Below are 17,134 nucleotides of genomic sequence, written 5' to 3'. Positions count from 1 at the left end.
ATAAAGAAAATGTTTAAAAAGAAAATCACTTTTGAAAGAGGGAAGTGGATCCATACTTCCTTGGAAGCACTTGGAAACACGGTTTCAATTCTTAAAGGGGACCTATTATGATTTTGTGCTTTCCCCCTTTCCTTTAGTGTGTTATGTAGTTTTTTGTGCATGTAAAAGGTCGGCAAAGTTACAAAGCCCAAAGTCCACGCCTAGGGGAGTTACTCTCCCCCACAGAAACACTGCTCCTGAAACACCTTGCTTGAAGTCCCGCCTTTTCTTCCGTAACATGGTGATGTCACCAAGTAACACTTTTGCATAACGGCTAGTTTAGCCCTCAAACAAAGCTAGTTAGAGAAGAGCTGGAGCGGAATCCAATGTGTTAAGTTCGGTTGACCAATCATAACAGTGGGCCAGCTGACCAATCAGAGCAGAATGAGCTTTTCTGGAAGGGATGTGGTCAGGAGCTCAAACAGAGCGTTTCAGACAGAGAGTGAAAAGAGATGCTGCAGCAGAGCCGGTATGAGAAAAGTAAAGGGTTTTTTGAACATTAAAGCATGTAAACATGTTCTAGTAGAAACCCAAAATACAAGTATGAACCTGAAAATAAGAATCATGGGTCCTCTTTAAAGACTACTGGTTTAGATTTGTTAAAGTCTGTCTTAATGCAGTGCTCATATACTCACATATTGAAGTTGTTAGGCTCTGTTTTGTCAGTATCACCACTCCACTTATTTCTCCAGCTCCTCTTTGTCACCGTTGCTGGCAATTTGACAGGATAAAGTACCCATGTTGACCTCTCCCTCTGTAGCTGCGTGTCCGGTTTCTATATCAAACATAAGCTGTGTCTATGAGAGCATAGCTGTTAATATAAATGGTACAATGAATATGCGTAACAGTAAGCCCAAGCAGAGAAGACTCATCAAAGCAGCTAAATCACTGATGTCAGTTACACAGCGACATTTATCTAAAGTCTGCTAACATAGCCACATTACGCTACCTATCAAAGTCTCTCTTTAAGGCTACCTTTTACATTTGAACACTCACTCAGACGGCACATACTAGTTTGAGTTACAGCTCTGGATTTTACATTTGAGCAAGTTTTCAAGGTTTTCTCTTTGTTTTTTTGTACACTAACAAACAATAACTGTAATGGCTGGGAGCACAGGGATCATACGAGTTAATTAGAATAAGGGCATTCTTCTTTATTGCTCTCTGTGCATTGCTATGGAACTCCACATGTCCAAAACCTTTCAGAGTATGGAAGTCTTCATGCAAGCACATCTGATTACAAATGGAGTTCAGAAAAATACCAAACAAAAATACTGTTAATTCACTCTAATCATAGGACATCCCAGAGGACTGCACCAGAAAACAAATGAATAAACCCTTCTACCACTAGATGGCAGTATTGTGAGGCAGTGATAAAACTGCAAGTGTCATAACCTCAGCAACGGGCTGTCTGACCCCAACACACATCTGAATTGTCTGTTAATGATTTGTGGACTCTGCACCGTCCGCTAGTGTAAAAGTAGCCATCAGAAATGAGGGACTCTTTTTTTGGATACTGTCTAAAGCTTTTATGAGCACAGAAAGAGAGTCTTGCTTCCTTCAGCTGAAAACAATTTAAAACTAAATTTAGAAAGTGTCTTTCATGTTTTTGTATCTACCCACATAGGAATTTACAAAGTGAGGAAAGAGTTGTCTTGTGAAATACACAAAAGTTCACATTTCACAAATGAATTGCAATAATATACAGTGCTGAGTAATGGTGTATATTCAGGAAGACAGCGAGAACAACAAACACAGATAAAACAGTCCAAAGTGTGCTTGTTGGAATTACAAAATAACTGACTGACTATCTGCAGTATTTAGAGATTCACAGCTTCAGCAAATAAAAAGAACGACTAAATGTTACTGGGTCAGTGTTGGGGCCTTTTATTTATATAAAAGGAGACCTTTGTCCTGGGACTCTACTGTGAGATTCGGTGGTTTAATCATATCATTTTTAAGTAATACGTTAAAGGTGCAGTTGGTAACTTTGAGAAAATTAGAGAAAGAGCTGTTTTTATAAAATGGTCACTAGTATATCCTGACAGTAGTGCATGATACAGATAGCTGTAAAATGAGAAAGTGTGCTCCGGCTGCTGGGCGGTGCTTGGTTTTGGCTTGACTGTTTTCAAAATGGGGTCACAAATGTTTTCATTTTTCAGCTAAACAGTACACTAAAATACGTTTCTGAAAACATTTGAGGTGAGAAATAGGCATTACAGTATCAGAATCTTGATTCATTATTGATTAAAAATAACTTTTCACATGGGATACACATCCAAAGTGTGCTTGTTTGAATTGCAAAATAACTGACTAAACTGCAGTATTTTGAGATACACGGCTTCAGTAAATAAAAAGAACAAACTCGACTAAATACTATTGGGTCAGTGTTGGTGCAATATATATATATATATATATGTATATATATATATATATAAATAAAAGGACACCTTTGTCCTGGGACTCTACTGTGATTTTATCTGATCATTTTTTTCTTAAAGTAATACATTTAAGCTGCAGTTGGTAACTTTGAGCAAATATGATAGTTATTTTTATAAAAACATTTTATAAAACTTTCCCTATACCTTGAGTTTCTGAAAACATTTGAGGAAAGAAATAGGCATTACAGTAGCAGAATATTAATTCATATTTGATCAGTGCTACCTAGTTTGACAGTTCGATCGGAGTTTGCGATTTTCATGAGACTCCTTGGCTCTGATTGGTTGTTTTGCTTTCTTGCAAATGCCATTATGAGCTCTAGGAGGACACAGAGGAACATGTTTTTTTCACAGATTATCTGTGTCATGCACTACTGTCAGGATATTAATGACTGTTTTACGAAAGTAACTTTTTATCATTTGTTCAAAGTTACCAACCGCAGCTTTAACACAAAATGTTATCCAAACATATGGTTGTCTATCGTACATAAACTCCCCATATTTCACAATATATCTGAAAAATCAATAAATGGAACCTCCCTCTCAAAGGTTAATCACAAAACAAACACAGCCGGTACTGTACAAATAGGACAGACGCAGAGATATTCAGTGCAACTAAAGCTGTTCAACCGTTTCTTTAACAAAGCCCAGAACCCAGAACATAATGGCTACAGGTATCAAAATGATTTTTTGCATTGGACTTGCTCTTGTACTGACAGGTATGAGACGGCGGTTTTGTGTATAATCTGGCAGGTGACAGAGATTTATTAGGTTTGTGGTAATGGTAGCTGCTGTTCTGTTTCTCGTCGATCAGGTGTGGGAAAGTCGGCCTTGATTGGGAAGAGCCACAGCGGAGGAAAGGACGACCCTGTGCTGCAGTATGTTGTTAACAACTCACTGAGGGAGCATCCAGTGCTCACCAAACTCAGACTGGTAAGAGAACCAACGAGCCCTCGTACACTAGTGTCTCAAGCTGAGATGGAGATGATAACTTAAGAATTGATTTCACAACACTTTGATTATTATAACTCCCTTGTTACCTGTTTTAGCAGTTAGAGATGTTTCAGTATGATGGTGCTCAGCCTCTGACCTAGTCAACCAGAAAGACCCCAATGTTACACCCAAGTTTATATCTTTAAATTTGTTCCCTGTGAAATCCAGTTCAGGATTTTGACTTTTGATCACCTTAAGCTTAGCATGGGCAGGCGCCTGCCAACATTTATCAACATGCTGAAGCCACCAGCAGGTTATTTAGGTCAGACGGACGCTGGTTGGTCATCTGGAGCTCCGGGGCTAAAAACTAAGTGATTGCGGCTTTGAAGTGGTTGCTTCTAAAGTTTGGATCAAACTTTGGAGCTGGATACTTTTAAAAAGTAGCTGCTTAGAATTGCAAATGTCCAGTTTGTGTTTTGTGTCACATTGAAATTCTATTATCTTTACTTTCTATATAACTACAATAAATATGTAATACCACTGTATATAATTTCAGGATCTGAGCAGTGAAATTTGTGACCACTAGAGGGCAGCACAGTGTCAGAAGAACACTGCACAGCTAATGAGGAGTACCAAGAAATGTTGTTTATTTAATTTAATCAGACAATAAAATGCTTAAATGTTTTGATATTTTCATTTCAGAGAACCCTTGAAGACACGTGGAGCGTCATGATGGTTGCCAGTGAACAAGCCCAGTTTATGGCAAATCTTATTAGACTGATAAATGCAACTAAAGCTATTGAAATTGGTGAGATAATGTGAGATCAAATAGAAGACTATGGAAGCAAAAAAGGGCCACAATAATTGGAATTTCAAAAGCAACTGAATAACCGCTGAATACGTTACGTTGAAAATAAAATACTGCTGACTTTATAGCACTAAAATATTTTACTCTGAAAGCCATCCTATCTGATTATATCTGATGAAACATAACCTGAAAGGACAGATATCTGGTCGATTCCATTTAGGCTCCATTGATTGAATTTAATATCTGAATTTTACTGATCTTTTTTATTAAAATTCTTTACTTTGATTACATTTTTAGGTTAAAAAATGACCAGTTGAATTTGAGCAACTTTAATATAGTGTTTTCAATCCTGGACACGTGAACAAATAAAAATGTATTTAGAAGCTTTAGGAATTGCACAACCTGAAATTGCCTACTGGGAATTTTAAAGAGGGGAATTCAAACCATATTAATATTGCACACGGTTTCAGGCCATTAAATAGGCATTATCAGTCGGTATAATCACCATAGATGTGGGTCATTAGGGGCCTACTACGCCTACTATGTTGTTAAAGTGAAAGCAAAACTCAAAACTATAACTTTTTTAGGTTTAGGCAACAAAAACACTTCCCATCTGCCGCCCCCAACCTCCATCCCATATGGAGTTTCACGCTTTCAATACCACAGCGCCTCACTTCCGTTTCTGCTCCTGTCATAATTACGATGGTAGCTAGTGGTCACTGTCGTGTTCTTTTATACCTTCTTTCAGTGATCTTCCATGCGAATAGATGATAAAACCTACTATTGGGTATAGTAGGCCCCTACTGACCCACATCTATGGTGCTCATAGCGACATATAACGCCTATTTAATGGCCTGATAACCTATCTTCTAATCAACTGCATTTTAATAGCTGGTGTTTCACTGCGATGAATTTATTATTTGTATTTATTATTATTTATTATTTGTATTCAAATATCAATATTAAGTATTGATTAAATTGTAAGAATAGGCATTCGGTTGCTTGTGAGATTCAAATCCTCATATGGCTTTTTTTTGCTCCCATGGAAAACTCTTATTTTTTAATCATGTTTGAAGGACTAAAAATGTATCTGTGAAGTGTTTCAGTTAACACTATGTTTATTCTGCAGGGATGTACACAGGGTACAATGCACTGAGCATGGCTTTGGCCATGCCAGAGAATGGACGCGTGGTAGCTTGTGAAATAGAAGAGACCTATGTGAACATTGCCATGCCGTTTTTTAAAGAGGTGAGAACATTTCTCTGGGAACAGCCTGGCTCAAGTTATCTACACAAGATAAAAGAAGATACTGTAAAAACCTCAAAACAATCTTAACTCAGAACAGGTTGCATTACACAACCTGGCACTTGTGTAACGTTTGAATCTGGCATTTTGCAACCGTAGTAAGATTGATTGCTGCTTCTGTCAGAGCAAAAATTGTGCCGCAGACAGCACACTGTACATCCTGCACATCTACCATCTGTCAGTGTGTCTTCACAAAATGCTGCCGGCTGGAGAGTAAAAAAGGTGTCCGCTCAGGCAACTGTGTCAAGTAAAGATGCAAAATCAATTCCTGTTTTAGCCTTCTCTAACATTCTCTTTAAAAACAATTAAAGGTCCCACGCACAGCTCTCATACAGTTGAACCTTTTCTTTATAGGCTGGAGTTGAAAATAAGATCGATGTACGCCATCAAATAGCCACGCAGACACTGAGTAAGTGCTTTTATAAATCTCAGTCATGAGTTCTGATAAAAATGGACTTTTGTATTTTGACTTTCATCTTCGTTGCATCAGGTGATTTGATAGCAGCCGGGGAAGCTGGAACATACGACTTTGTTTTCATCGACGCTGATAAATTCAACTACGACAGATACTACGAGAAGTCCCTCGAGCTCATACGACAAGGGGGCATCATTGCGATTGACAATGTAAGTACACTTTACACGAGCAGAATCTGTCATGCTGTGGTACTGAGAGGTGCACAGCAGACCGTTGACTGTGAACAGAATGAAACAGCACTGACTGTTGTTGCTGTATGTTTGAAGGTGCTGTGGAGCGGAAAAGTTCTGAATCCTGCTCCCAGTGACCTCACCTCCCAGTCTTTGGATAATCTGAATAAGAAGCTACACAAGGACCAGAGGATCGAGCTGAGCATGCTCACCATTGGCGACGGGCTGTCCATTGTCATTAAACGCTGAAATCACAAGTTTAAAAGTTACATGTTTGCTAGTTTTGATATTAAATATAAATGTGCAGTACATTTCCTTCTGTACTTTGTGTTGTCAGCTACAACAATCGTCCATTGAATGTCTTTTCTCTACAGCAGATTAAACATTTACAACTTTCTCCCTGTGTTTACCGTCTTTACTAACGCAGCAATCATAAAAGGGCTATAAATAAAAACAAATATACGGTTTCATCAAAATGACATAATTTCAAAATCAATAAATGCCGCAATGCTACAGCTCAGGATCAGATAAACATTAAATAAATAGTGATTTTCTTTGTAACAGAACATCAAACACCTCGTTTGTATCGTCTCTGTTTGTAGCTACATTACACGGTGACCACAACAGATCACGCATCAAAATAACATTATGCAAGTTGAATAAAGCTAAATATTTTAAAGAAGCGACAGTTAAGCTCTTTATAGTGAGATGAACACAGCAGGCTTCATTTGTGTATGTTGTTGCACTGCTAAGTGTCTTAAATTGATGCTTTTATATATGACACTTCTTTTCTATAACATTTTGATGAACTTGATGATGATTGATTGAGTGATTTTAAATAAATAACCAGCAAAATAGCAACAGGACAAAATGAAAACACAATTTTATGCTTTCAAAGAAATGAGATTAACATCACACAGAACAGTTAGACTGTAAAATAACTCAAATAACAATCATATTTTATGTGTTACAACTAATTTTTAAGTTCTAATTCTAGTTTTTAAGTTTATGTTTACTTGTATGGGCTTAATATGATTCTTTCATGACTTTGAGAAGGAAATTACAAAATCTACATGTTGGCATTAAATTAAAACATAAAACAGTGGTGGAAGAAGTACTCAGATCCTTTAATTAAGTAAAACTAGGAATAATGTAGAAATACTTAAGTAAAAGTCATAAGCAGATTGAGCATCTGAGAATATAGTGCTTTGGTATATGCTGTATATTCATTCATATTTATATAATAAGTGAAAATACTACAGTGTATAAAAACTCCTTTACAAGTAAAATTCCTGCATATAATGCAACTGAAATAACAGTACAGAAGTATTATCATTGAAGTAGGCCTACTTAAAGGTCCCATATTGTAAAAAGTGAGATTTTCATGTTTTTTTTTAAATTATAAAGCAGATTTAAGTGCTATATAAATACTGTGGAAATATTGAAACACTCAATGCATGGAGAAATACACACAGCCCGTATTCAGAAACTGGGCCTTTCAAACAAGCTGTCAGGATTTCTGTAATTTTGTGATGTCACAAATGCAAACTATTTAGACCATTTCACGGTTTTAAACGTAAACTTTCTAAAGGTGTCCCAGTTTATTTCCCTTTGGAGTGTATGTGAATGACATCAGCTGACAGGAAGTAAAAATGGACCCAAGCTGTTGCTTAGCAGTGCAATTCTGTTGAAATGCGCTAAAACGGAGCGTTTCAGACAGAGGGTAAATACAGGCATATTCAGGCAGACTATATGAAGAAAGTAACGCATATTTTGAACGTTACAGCATGTAAACCTGTTCTAGTAGAATCCCAAAATACAACTACAAACCTGAAAATAAGCATCAGATGGGACCTTTAAAGTAGATGCAGTGGAGTAAAAACGTATTTATACAGTACATAGTGTTTCCCTCCAAAATGTAGTTAAGAAGTCTAAAGAAGCCTCAGATGTAAACACTGAAGAACAAGTACCTCAAAATTGTCCTTTAGTTCAGTACTTGAGTACATGTATTTAGTTACATTCCACCATGGAGGAGAGCCTTCGGAGGGGAGTAAACTCAGTGGTGGAAAGTAACTAAGTAAATTTATTCAAGTACTGTACATAGGTACAATTTTGACATACTTGTACTTTACTTGAGTATTTCTATTTTTGCTACTTTATACTTCTCCACTACATCTCAGAGGGAAATATTGTACTTTTTACTCCACTGCATCTACTTTAAGTAGTCCTATGATGATAATACTTCTGTACTTTTACTTAAAGTACATAGTGCTGTATATAGTAAAAAAAATAAGCTCTACCTTTACCAGCTGCAACATTAATGTGATAATTATAATCCAAGAATATATGAGTACTTTTTTTTACATTAAGTATATTTTGATGCTGGTACTTTTGTACTTATAGATCTGAGTACTTCTTCCACCACCGAGCAAGTAGTAACCCGATTACTTGATTTCCTCTGGATCTAGATGACAATCAGATTACACCACTACACTATAAAAGGTGCGAGTTTAAATCTGCTAGTTAAGATAAGATAAGATATTCCTTTATTAGTCCCGCAGTGGGGATATTTGCAGTGTACAGCAGCAAAGGGGATAGTGCAAAAAACAAGAAGCATCAGCTAACACAGTAAAAAATAGTAAGTATAAAAATAGGAGCAATATAGTATTGACAATAAACAGACTATTAACAAAATTGTACAAGTGGAAAATGATATGCACAGTGAGAATGAATGAATGAATGAAATTCCACCTGAAAATATCAGGTTATTGTCAGTTTGTTGGTGTGTATGTGGCCTAACTAGTTACTGTAGTAACGAGTACCTGTAAAGGACGGGGGCATGTGGTTTTTAAATGACGTCATCTGCTAAAAAAGTAGGTTGGTCGTGAAACAGAAAGGTATTAATGGAAAAAACAACTTAAACGCTCTGAAAAATTATTATTGTTATTAATATCATTATTATTATTATTATTAGTGCCATTATGCACAACACGTTAATTGCTTTAAGTTGGTCTTAGTGTTTTATTGTGTTGTTTTTATGTATAATGTTTATAATAACTTTTGTTGTTTTTAAATGTGCTTTATAAATAAATTTGGATTGGATTGGATATAAAAGGTGTGAGTTTAAATCTGCTAGTTAACTATAGTTACTGTAGTATTGAGGACCTGTGAAGGACGGGGCATGTGGCTTTTAAATGACGTCATCTGCTAAAAGCAGTAAAGCAGGTTGGTCGTGAAACAGAATGGTATTAATGGAGAAAAAAAACCTTAAACACTCTGAAACATTATTATTGTTAATAATATCATTATTATTATTATTATTATTATTATTATTAGTGTAATTATTATGCACAGAAGGTTAATTGTTTTTGGAGCTGCCATCTCCAGTCGGCGCACCACATCACATCACGTCACTGCTGCTGCGACAAACCGCAGTGGAAGCTGTCTTTGAACACATCAGCTGATGCTACACCTTTTTCAGCACCGCGGACAGCTCCGTTCTGCTCAGCAGGGCAGATGGCGACGGGTATAAAAAGGCCGCATGGAGGAGCAACAACTCTGCACCGGAGATCACCACCGACAGCCTCCTGAGTCACACAGCATGGACAACAACAGCAGACTCCGCTTTACGCACAGCATCACTCGAGATGAGTATCTACAATACAGGCCAGCACCACGCACGGCAGTGGATGCCAGCTTTCTGTCCACTGGCATGAATTTGACCAAATCTGCTGGGAAGTTCAATGAGAAAGAGCTGATGCGTGGCTTGAACGACCGTCTTGCAGGATTCATAGAGAAGGTGCATCACCTGGAGCACCAGAATCAGCTGCTGGAGAGAGAAATCGAGGAGATCAGAGGCAAAGCGAAACCCGCATCTCGTCTTGAGGAGGAGTACGCACCAGAGCTCAGGAGACTGAGGCAGCTGGTTCAGGACATCACTCATCAGAAGCACCAGATCGAGATCGAGCATCAGAATCTGGAGGAAGAGCTGTGCAGCTTGAGAGGACAACATGGACAGGAGGAGCAAAGCAGATCGGATGCTGAGAGAGCTATGGTTGTCCTCAAGAGGGACATTAGTGACGCGTATCAGGCTAAACTGCAGCTGGACAAGAAAGCGCAACATTTGGTGGATGAAATCGATTTCCTGAAGAGAAACCACGAGGCCGAGGTGATGGAGATGTGTGATCAGATCCAGGACGCGCAGCAGCAGGTGACCGTCAAGGCACGTGGATTTGGCCACTCTGACATCACTGCGGCACTCCGGGACATCAGGACGCAGCTGGAAGGTCACAGCGCGTCAGACCTCCGGCAGGTGGGAGAAACTTTCCGATCTCAGTTTGCGAGATTGACGGAGGCAGCTGAGAGCAAGAGAGAGGCGTTGAAAGCGAGCCAGCAGGAGATCCAGGAGTGCAGGAGGCGCCTGCAGGCCAAGAGCATCGAGCTGGACTGCTCTAGAGGCACCAGGGAGGCGCTGGAGAGTCAGCTGCATGATGCTGAGGATCAACACAAGGAAGAGATGATCCATTACCAGGTGAGACTGATTTTTTTGTAAGAGCACGATTTAGGTTCATAAAAGCTACACTGTAACGAACCTACTGTGAAATTCACAGTAATTAACTGGCAGCAATTGACAAGTAACTTACTGTAAAAAAAACAATTACAGTAATTAACTGGCAGCTGTAATTTCCACAGTAAATCTTGGATTACTGTAATTTTCGATTGAATATGCAGTATTTTACTGTGAATTAGAATACAGTACTTTACTGGGCACAAACACAGTAATGCACTGTGGATCTCACAGCCGTTTCTTACAGTGTATGTGTGTCCAGTAACACTTTGTCCTCTCCTCTCTTGCTCCAGAACACAATCAAAGAACTTGAAAATGAGCTCATCAATTGCAAATTTGACATGTCTGGTTACCTGCGGGAGTACCAGGACCTGTTGAACGTGAAGATGGCTCTGGATGTGGAGATACTGTCATACAGGTAAGGTGTGCTGAATCTGTGTGGGTTTAAAGAGTGACAGCCCTCATTGTTATTACCAAAACGAGTGTTTTTGGAGTGAAACGATGATTCAAAATCTCAGTTTTCCATAATTTTCCTTATTAATCCCCATCATTCATTCATCTATTGAGAATGCTGCATTTAAGTACAACACAAAGTACACTTTCTCAAACGATCACAATGTTACACTATGCAGAAGCGGACAATAATATACTAATATAATTGCCTTCATGTTGAGGGAGAGAAAATCCAATATGACAAAAAAAAAAGCAGATAACTAATCTGCAACTCTGTATTTAAAGAGACATTTATGTTATAAGGCAAACTCCTTTTAGCAATAAGTTTTTGTACCTGTCTTAAATCTTTCTCAATAATGAAGATTAAAGGGATAGTTCGGGTGTTTTTGAAGTGGGGTTGTATGAGGTAAAAGTCAGTGTATTACCTACAGTAGATGACGGTCGGCACGCCTCCAATTTGGAGAAACAGACAGGAGTTACTGCATGGGTGCAAAGCAATGTGCTGCTGTGGACGGAGCCAGCAGCAAAACATATTTTAGCCACCTAAAATAAATCAATATCAGTTGAAGTGTAGGCTATATTTAGAATATGTTCGGTGGTTTACCTTGCTGTGAGACAGCTATACAGTCTATGTTTCCGTCAGGGAACTGAAGCTTTTATCTATGCTCCCGTCAAAGCAACCAGAGTCCATTGAAAAATAACAGTAATTTCCCCTCCCAGAACACGGGTGTTTTGGGTCTACCGCTACCTCGATCAGTTAGTTTGTGTTTTTGTGTAACTTTAGTGAATCCGAACTAACCAAAGTCACACTATAACAGAAACAAACTAACCGATTGAGGCAGCGGTAGACCCGCAACTCCTGTGTTCTGCGAGTTAAAATTACACTTTCTTTCCAATGGATTCTGGTGGCTTTGGCTGTGGCTTTAGGTGAGCCTTTTTTTTAGGTAGCTACAATCAATTTTGCTTCCGGCCCTGTCCACAGAAGTACATGGCTTTGTTCCTGTGTCGGTACTTCTCCAAACTTGGGGCGTACCGGCCATCATCTATTGTAGGTAATACACTGACTATGGATACATAGCTCATACAACCCTACTTCAAAACATCTGAACCATCTCTTTAAAATAAATTCAGTATCAGCACTGTGTATTGGTGATTGCAGATTAAAATCTGTTTCCTAATTTTGCAGGAAACTTCTCTGCGGTGAGGAGGCTCGGCTGTCTAGGATGTCAGACACCCACATCTCCCTTCCCTACATCTACCACCAGTCCCCCGTTTACACCCTGCCCTGCCTCAGCCGACCGGGCTGCCCCCACAGACGGGCCGAACCCCAGTACAAGTTCGTAGAGGAGATCATAACGGAGACCACCAGGGAAATTGAGATGTCAGAATTTGAGGAGACGGGATCGGAGACAGAGGTGGAAAAAGACGAGCAGGAGTGTACCAAAAGAGATAAAGGGAGCAGTGAGGAAGAGATGGGTAATAAAGACGGTCGAGAGGAGGAAGGAGAGCAGATGTCTGACAGTGAGCAGAATCAAGTAGGGAATTTAGTGAACGGAGGTGATGATGGGACTCCTGGGGAGGTGGATGATGGTGGTGAAAAAGGTCAAACAAGTAAAGAGGAGACTGAAGCAGTTGACAGTGGCATAGTTATAAATATCCAAAGCAAAGTTTTATTAAGTGAGAGCCTTGATGAGGAAGAAAATGAGCAACATCAAACAGTAGCTAAAAACACAAAAGAAGAGAAAGAAGCTACAGTGGCAAAGGTAACAGTTCAGAAAGATCTCTCTTCAAAACCAGATGATTTAAAGCCAGAGATCCCTCCAGAGGATGCACTTCTGAAAAAATCTGATGTTAATGAAGGAGATGTTGAGAAAGATAGTTTCATCTCAGCTCAAGTGAAGAAGCCTGTTGACGAGACCTCGACCCAAGCGTCAAAAGAATCAGACACAACTCGAGAGCTAAGCCATGTTCAAGTGCAAGATGAGGTTTCTGAGAAAACAGCAGATTTTACCGGAGAAACAAAGATCACTCTGTCCGTAGAGACGCTTTCAGAAAAGGCTCAAGTATCTTCGAGTACAACACACAAGAGAGAGGAAAAAGAGAACAGTCATACGGAGCCAATGGAAATCAGTAAATCTGAAGCTGCGAAAGGTGAAAATAAAGTAGCAATTCAAGATGTTAGCAATAAAGGTAAAGAGTCTTCTCTTAAATCGGATATGAAAAGTCTTCCTGAAGTGAAGGATCAGAAGCCGAACAGTGGGGATAAAACCCTAACAGTCCAAACTGCGTTGCCAGGGGAAAAGACAACTGTCAATGCAGAAATCAAAGAGTTGCATCAGGGGGCAGCGGAAGGAAGCCAGGTTGAGAAATCAAAGCTGTCTGAAGCTTCACAGAACATAAAGGATCCTCAAGGTAAAACGGAGAAGGTGGAGAGTAGTAAGTCAGAGAAATAAGAGGAAAGTACACTAAAAGCCAAACATCCGCTGAGGTATGAGGAAGTGAGGATGAAAGACATTTCCAACCTTTGAGACAGCAGTTGACAGGCAAATATCAGGGAGACTGAAGCTGAAAATAGAGAATACTTAACTAATGCAGATGCAAAATTCAAAGCATAAGCTGAGCCAAGTGAAAGGAAAGCTGTAATTTCACTTCAGAATGAGAGAGCATGATTCTACTAATGTTTGCAAACAGCTTTGCCATTGAACTTTAAATGTGATGCATTCAAATCATTTGACTCACCACTTACTGTAACTAATGTAATCATGAATGTAAAAGATGCAAAATTACATGTTAAATTGTGTGTCTCTTTATTTGCTTTGGTATGTGCTGACAAATAAATGCAATATGAAAAAAAAATATCCTCTGAATATTTTCTCTGGCCTCCTCATCAAATGGACAAAAACTCTTATGTTTCTGCAAGGGACACTCAGTGTGTGCTTACACTAACATGCTGTTTCTGATTGATCCACTATATTCTTCACCTGTAGATGCTTGATATCCCCTCTCTGGCAATAAACCACTCAACTTACTGCAGCGTGACCTCCATCCATTCATCCATCCTTCAGATGTTTAGACAAGTCGTTCCCAAAGTAGGGTCCGGGTACCTCTGGGGGTCCTTAAGGGGGTTCAATGGGGTGCCCAGCAAGAAGGGGAATCATTTATTTTCATTATAATTTCAACCATAAGAACACAATGACAGAATATATGACTATTTTGGTCATGGGTTTCTTACACTTTCTGTAATAAAACATCTAAAAGCAGAAATCCTATCAGACGGGGGACCCTGGGATAAAATCTTATCAAATAAGGGTCCATGGTCTAGGGGTCCTTGACGTGAAAAATTTTGGGAACCACTGGTTTAGACCAACTACTTAGGGTTGCTGTAGATCAATAACAGACCACTGAATTAATAGCAACAATCCTCACTTTACACGGGTAGTGTCATTCCACACAAAACACAAAGGACTGACGGTAAATAAAAGTTTTTGCTACCATGTACACAACATCCTGGCTGCACTCTGAGCAGCTACGACGAGACCACTGCCACAAGAGTCAGGTGCACTATTCATTCACTGATGGGACTACTGACTTCATCTACCATATTACCTGTAACCTTTTTATGTTCAGTTTGTGTTCCTGATCATTTTAGTGCCACTAGAGGGCACTATGAGTCACTAATAGCTGGGCATATATAAAATGGTGAGCCCATCTCAACTATGAATCTTGTAATTCAAATGTATAAATCTAGAAAAGGGATGATGTGGATAGATGCATACCACAGGCTAAAACTAAATCATTGTTCTACCTTAAAACATGACACCTGTCGTCTTTGTTTTCTTTAATTTGTTCCCCGTCTTTTTGTATCATTCATCGTCTCTTCTGAAGGTCTTTTGGTCTCCTTACTGCCAATGAAGTATTATTTGCTCACAATGCCTCATTTCTCTTAATTCAATTAACACTTGAAAATAGCCGTTTTGACGCTACCTTATTAAATTTGACAGAACTTGAGCCGATTCGTCAGGAAGAATGGCAGAAAACGGCATAATTGAGGTGTTGACTCAAAAACTGTGACTGCTGTGCGCTTCCATGACTCGCCTTTAAACCTGCAGTAGGCAGAATGTTTTTGGCATCATTGGGCTAAACTTCCATAATAACCTTTCAGCATATTGTAATTCAAGTGTTCTGAAAAAAAAAACTAGACTTCTGCACCTCCTCATGGCTCTGTTTTCAGGCTTTAAAAAATCTAGCCCGTGACGGGAGACTTTGGTCAATCACAGGTCATTTCAGAGAGAGAGAGAGCGTTCCTATTGGCTGTTCATTCAACGGAGGCAGCTGTCAGTCACTCGCAAACTCCGATCAAATGGTCAAACTAGGCAGTGCTGGTCAAATATGAATCAATATTCTGTTACTGTAATGTCTTTTATCTGGCATAAAATGTTTTCAGAAACATCTTGTAGTGTACTGTTTAGCTGTAAACCGAGAAAGTTTGCGAAGGTATATATTTTGCGCTTGGTATTTCCTCAACTGATCTCAACATGGTGGCCAGGTCACAAACTTTCTTATTTAACAGCTAAACAGTACACTACAAGATGTTTCTGAAAACATTTGAGGAGAGAAATAGGTATTACAGTAACAGAATATTGATTCATATTTGATCAGCGCTGCCTAGTTTGACCATTTGACCGGGGTTCGCGAATGATTGACAGCTGCTCAAAGACGGCAGACTCCAGCTCGGCTCTGATTGGTTGTTTTCCTCCGGTCTGTGGAATCTTGCAGATGCCATTAGGAGCACCGGAGGACACAGAGGCACATGACTTTTTTTCAGATTACCTGTCTCATGTACCACTGTCAGGATATAGTGACTGTTTAATAAAAATAACTTTTTTTTTGCTCCATTTCTACCCACTGCAGCTTTAAGTTTGTAGGATTTCTTAAACATGTTTCAGCAATTTCTTTTTGGTATGGAGTGTGTAGATGTCAAAACAAACTTAAAAAAAAAGGTATTAACTCAATATTCAGAGCATTTCTATTGCCTCCACACAGCTCTCCATATGGCAACGGCTGAGCCAACAGCTAGCAGCTAACAGTGCTAATAGTGGGAACAGCACAAACAGTGCCGATGGAGCTAACAGTGTTTACCTGGGGGGGGGAGGGGAGGAACCAGAGGATGTGCGCTACGCTTCCTTGACGTCGCCGTATGAGTGCAGAGCAGAGTGGTGGTTGTGAGATAGCCAGTGGGGCGCACACATGCACTAAAAGGCATGCATGGCTATGTAAACAAAGCACAGAGAAGCATGGATTACAACACACAGAGAGGGAGAGAGACTTCGTTCTCTGCTCAGGTAGACATTACTCTTCTATATCTTTACATAGCAAATAGTTGTTTTTTATGCTATATTAGTGCTCTGAATATCATATAGAGAACTTTTAAATCAACTGTACATCACAAAGTTTCTGAGGCCGCTTTAGGTTTAAAGGTACCGACTGTAAACATGTCAGATAAACTGGTAAATTGCCCATTAATAAATTCCATTAGCACACATTAAAAGGGACTGTTTGTAACTTTTTAAGCGTATAAATGTAGCGGGTCGGCACACATGCGCGTTCACATATGCGCGCTCGCGTGTGGCCGGAGCCTCGTCTCCGCTGCCTGCTCTCCTTCACTCAGACAGCGCGCGCTCACTCCACACTGCAGAAGAGTTAGTTTAGCTCTGAGAATATCTAGTGAATGTACAGGGGACGTTTGTGCAGAAATAACTGCTGCAGCTCCTCCAGACCAACAGAGCTTTCCCGTGTCTTGTGAAGTGACGGAGCTCTTCAGAGTTACGTTGTCTTCTCGTTACCGACCGGGTGCCGGTGTCTCCGGCTGCGGGTGGAGAGAGCAGGGAGACACGCTGCAGAGCCCCGCTGCTTCAGCCTGTACTTAGGCAGGTAAAGCCAACACTA

General features: G+C 39.6%; 2 protein-coding genes across 3 annotated transcripts; both read left to right on the top strand.

Moving 5' to 3' along the window:
• The first annotated feature begins 3,043 nt into the window (after positions 1 to 3,043).
• Positions 3,044 to 6,565, top strand: comtd1 (catechol-O-methyltransferase domain containing 1). Of its 2 annotated transcripts, none has more exons than XM_037781362.1 (7): positions 3,044 to 3,196; positions 3,292 to 3,410; positions 4,113 to 4,218; positions 5,348 to 5,466; positions 5,878 to 5,932; positions 6,014 to 6,147; positions 6,265 to 6,565. In XM_037781362.1, the coding sequence occupies exons 1-7, from the start codon at positions 3,142 to 3,144 to the stop codon at positions 6,415 to 6,417; spliced, it is 741 nt and encodes a 246-aa protein (XP_037637290.1). In that variant the 5' UTR covers positions 3,044 to 3,141; the 3' UTR covers positions 6,418 to 6,565. The 2 variants fall into 2 exon arrangements, with proteins under 2 accessions (XP_037637290.1, XP_037637292.1); XM_037781364.1 differs by having other exon boundaries at positions 3,119 to 3,151.
• Positions 6,566 to 9,483: 2,918 nt separating this feature from the next.
• LOC119495093 (alpha-internexin) lies at positions 9,484 to 14,044 on the top strand. The gene is made up of 3 exons (XM_037781302.1): positions 9,484 to 10,699; positions 11,029 to 11,153; positions 12,375 to 14,044. Exons 1-3 carry the CDS (start codon positions 9,710 to 9,712, stop codon positions 13,639 to 13,641), a joined length of 2,382 nt encoding a protein of 793 aa, XP_037637230.1. The 5' UTR covers positions 9,484 to 9,709; the 3' UTR covers positions 13,642 to 14,044.
• The last annotated feature ends 3,090 nt before the right edge of the window (positions 14,045 to 17,134 follow it).

The sequence above is a fragment of the Sebastes umbrosus genome, chromosome 10 (assembly GCF_015220745.1).
Source record: "Sebastes umbrosus isolate fSebUmb1 chromosome 10, fSebUmb1.pri, whole genome shotgun sequence".
Taxonomy (NCBI): domain Eukaryota; kingdom Metazoa; phylum Chordata; class Actinopteri; order Perciformes; family Sebastidae; genus Sebastes; species Sebastes umbrosus.
The sequence above is the reverse complement of the archived record's forward strand: the minus strand, read 5'-3'. Positions and strand labels throughout refer to the sequence as shown.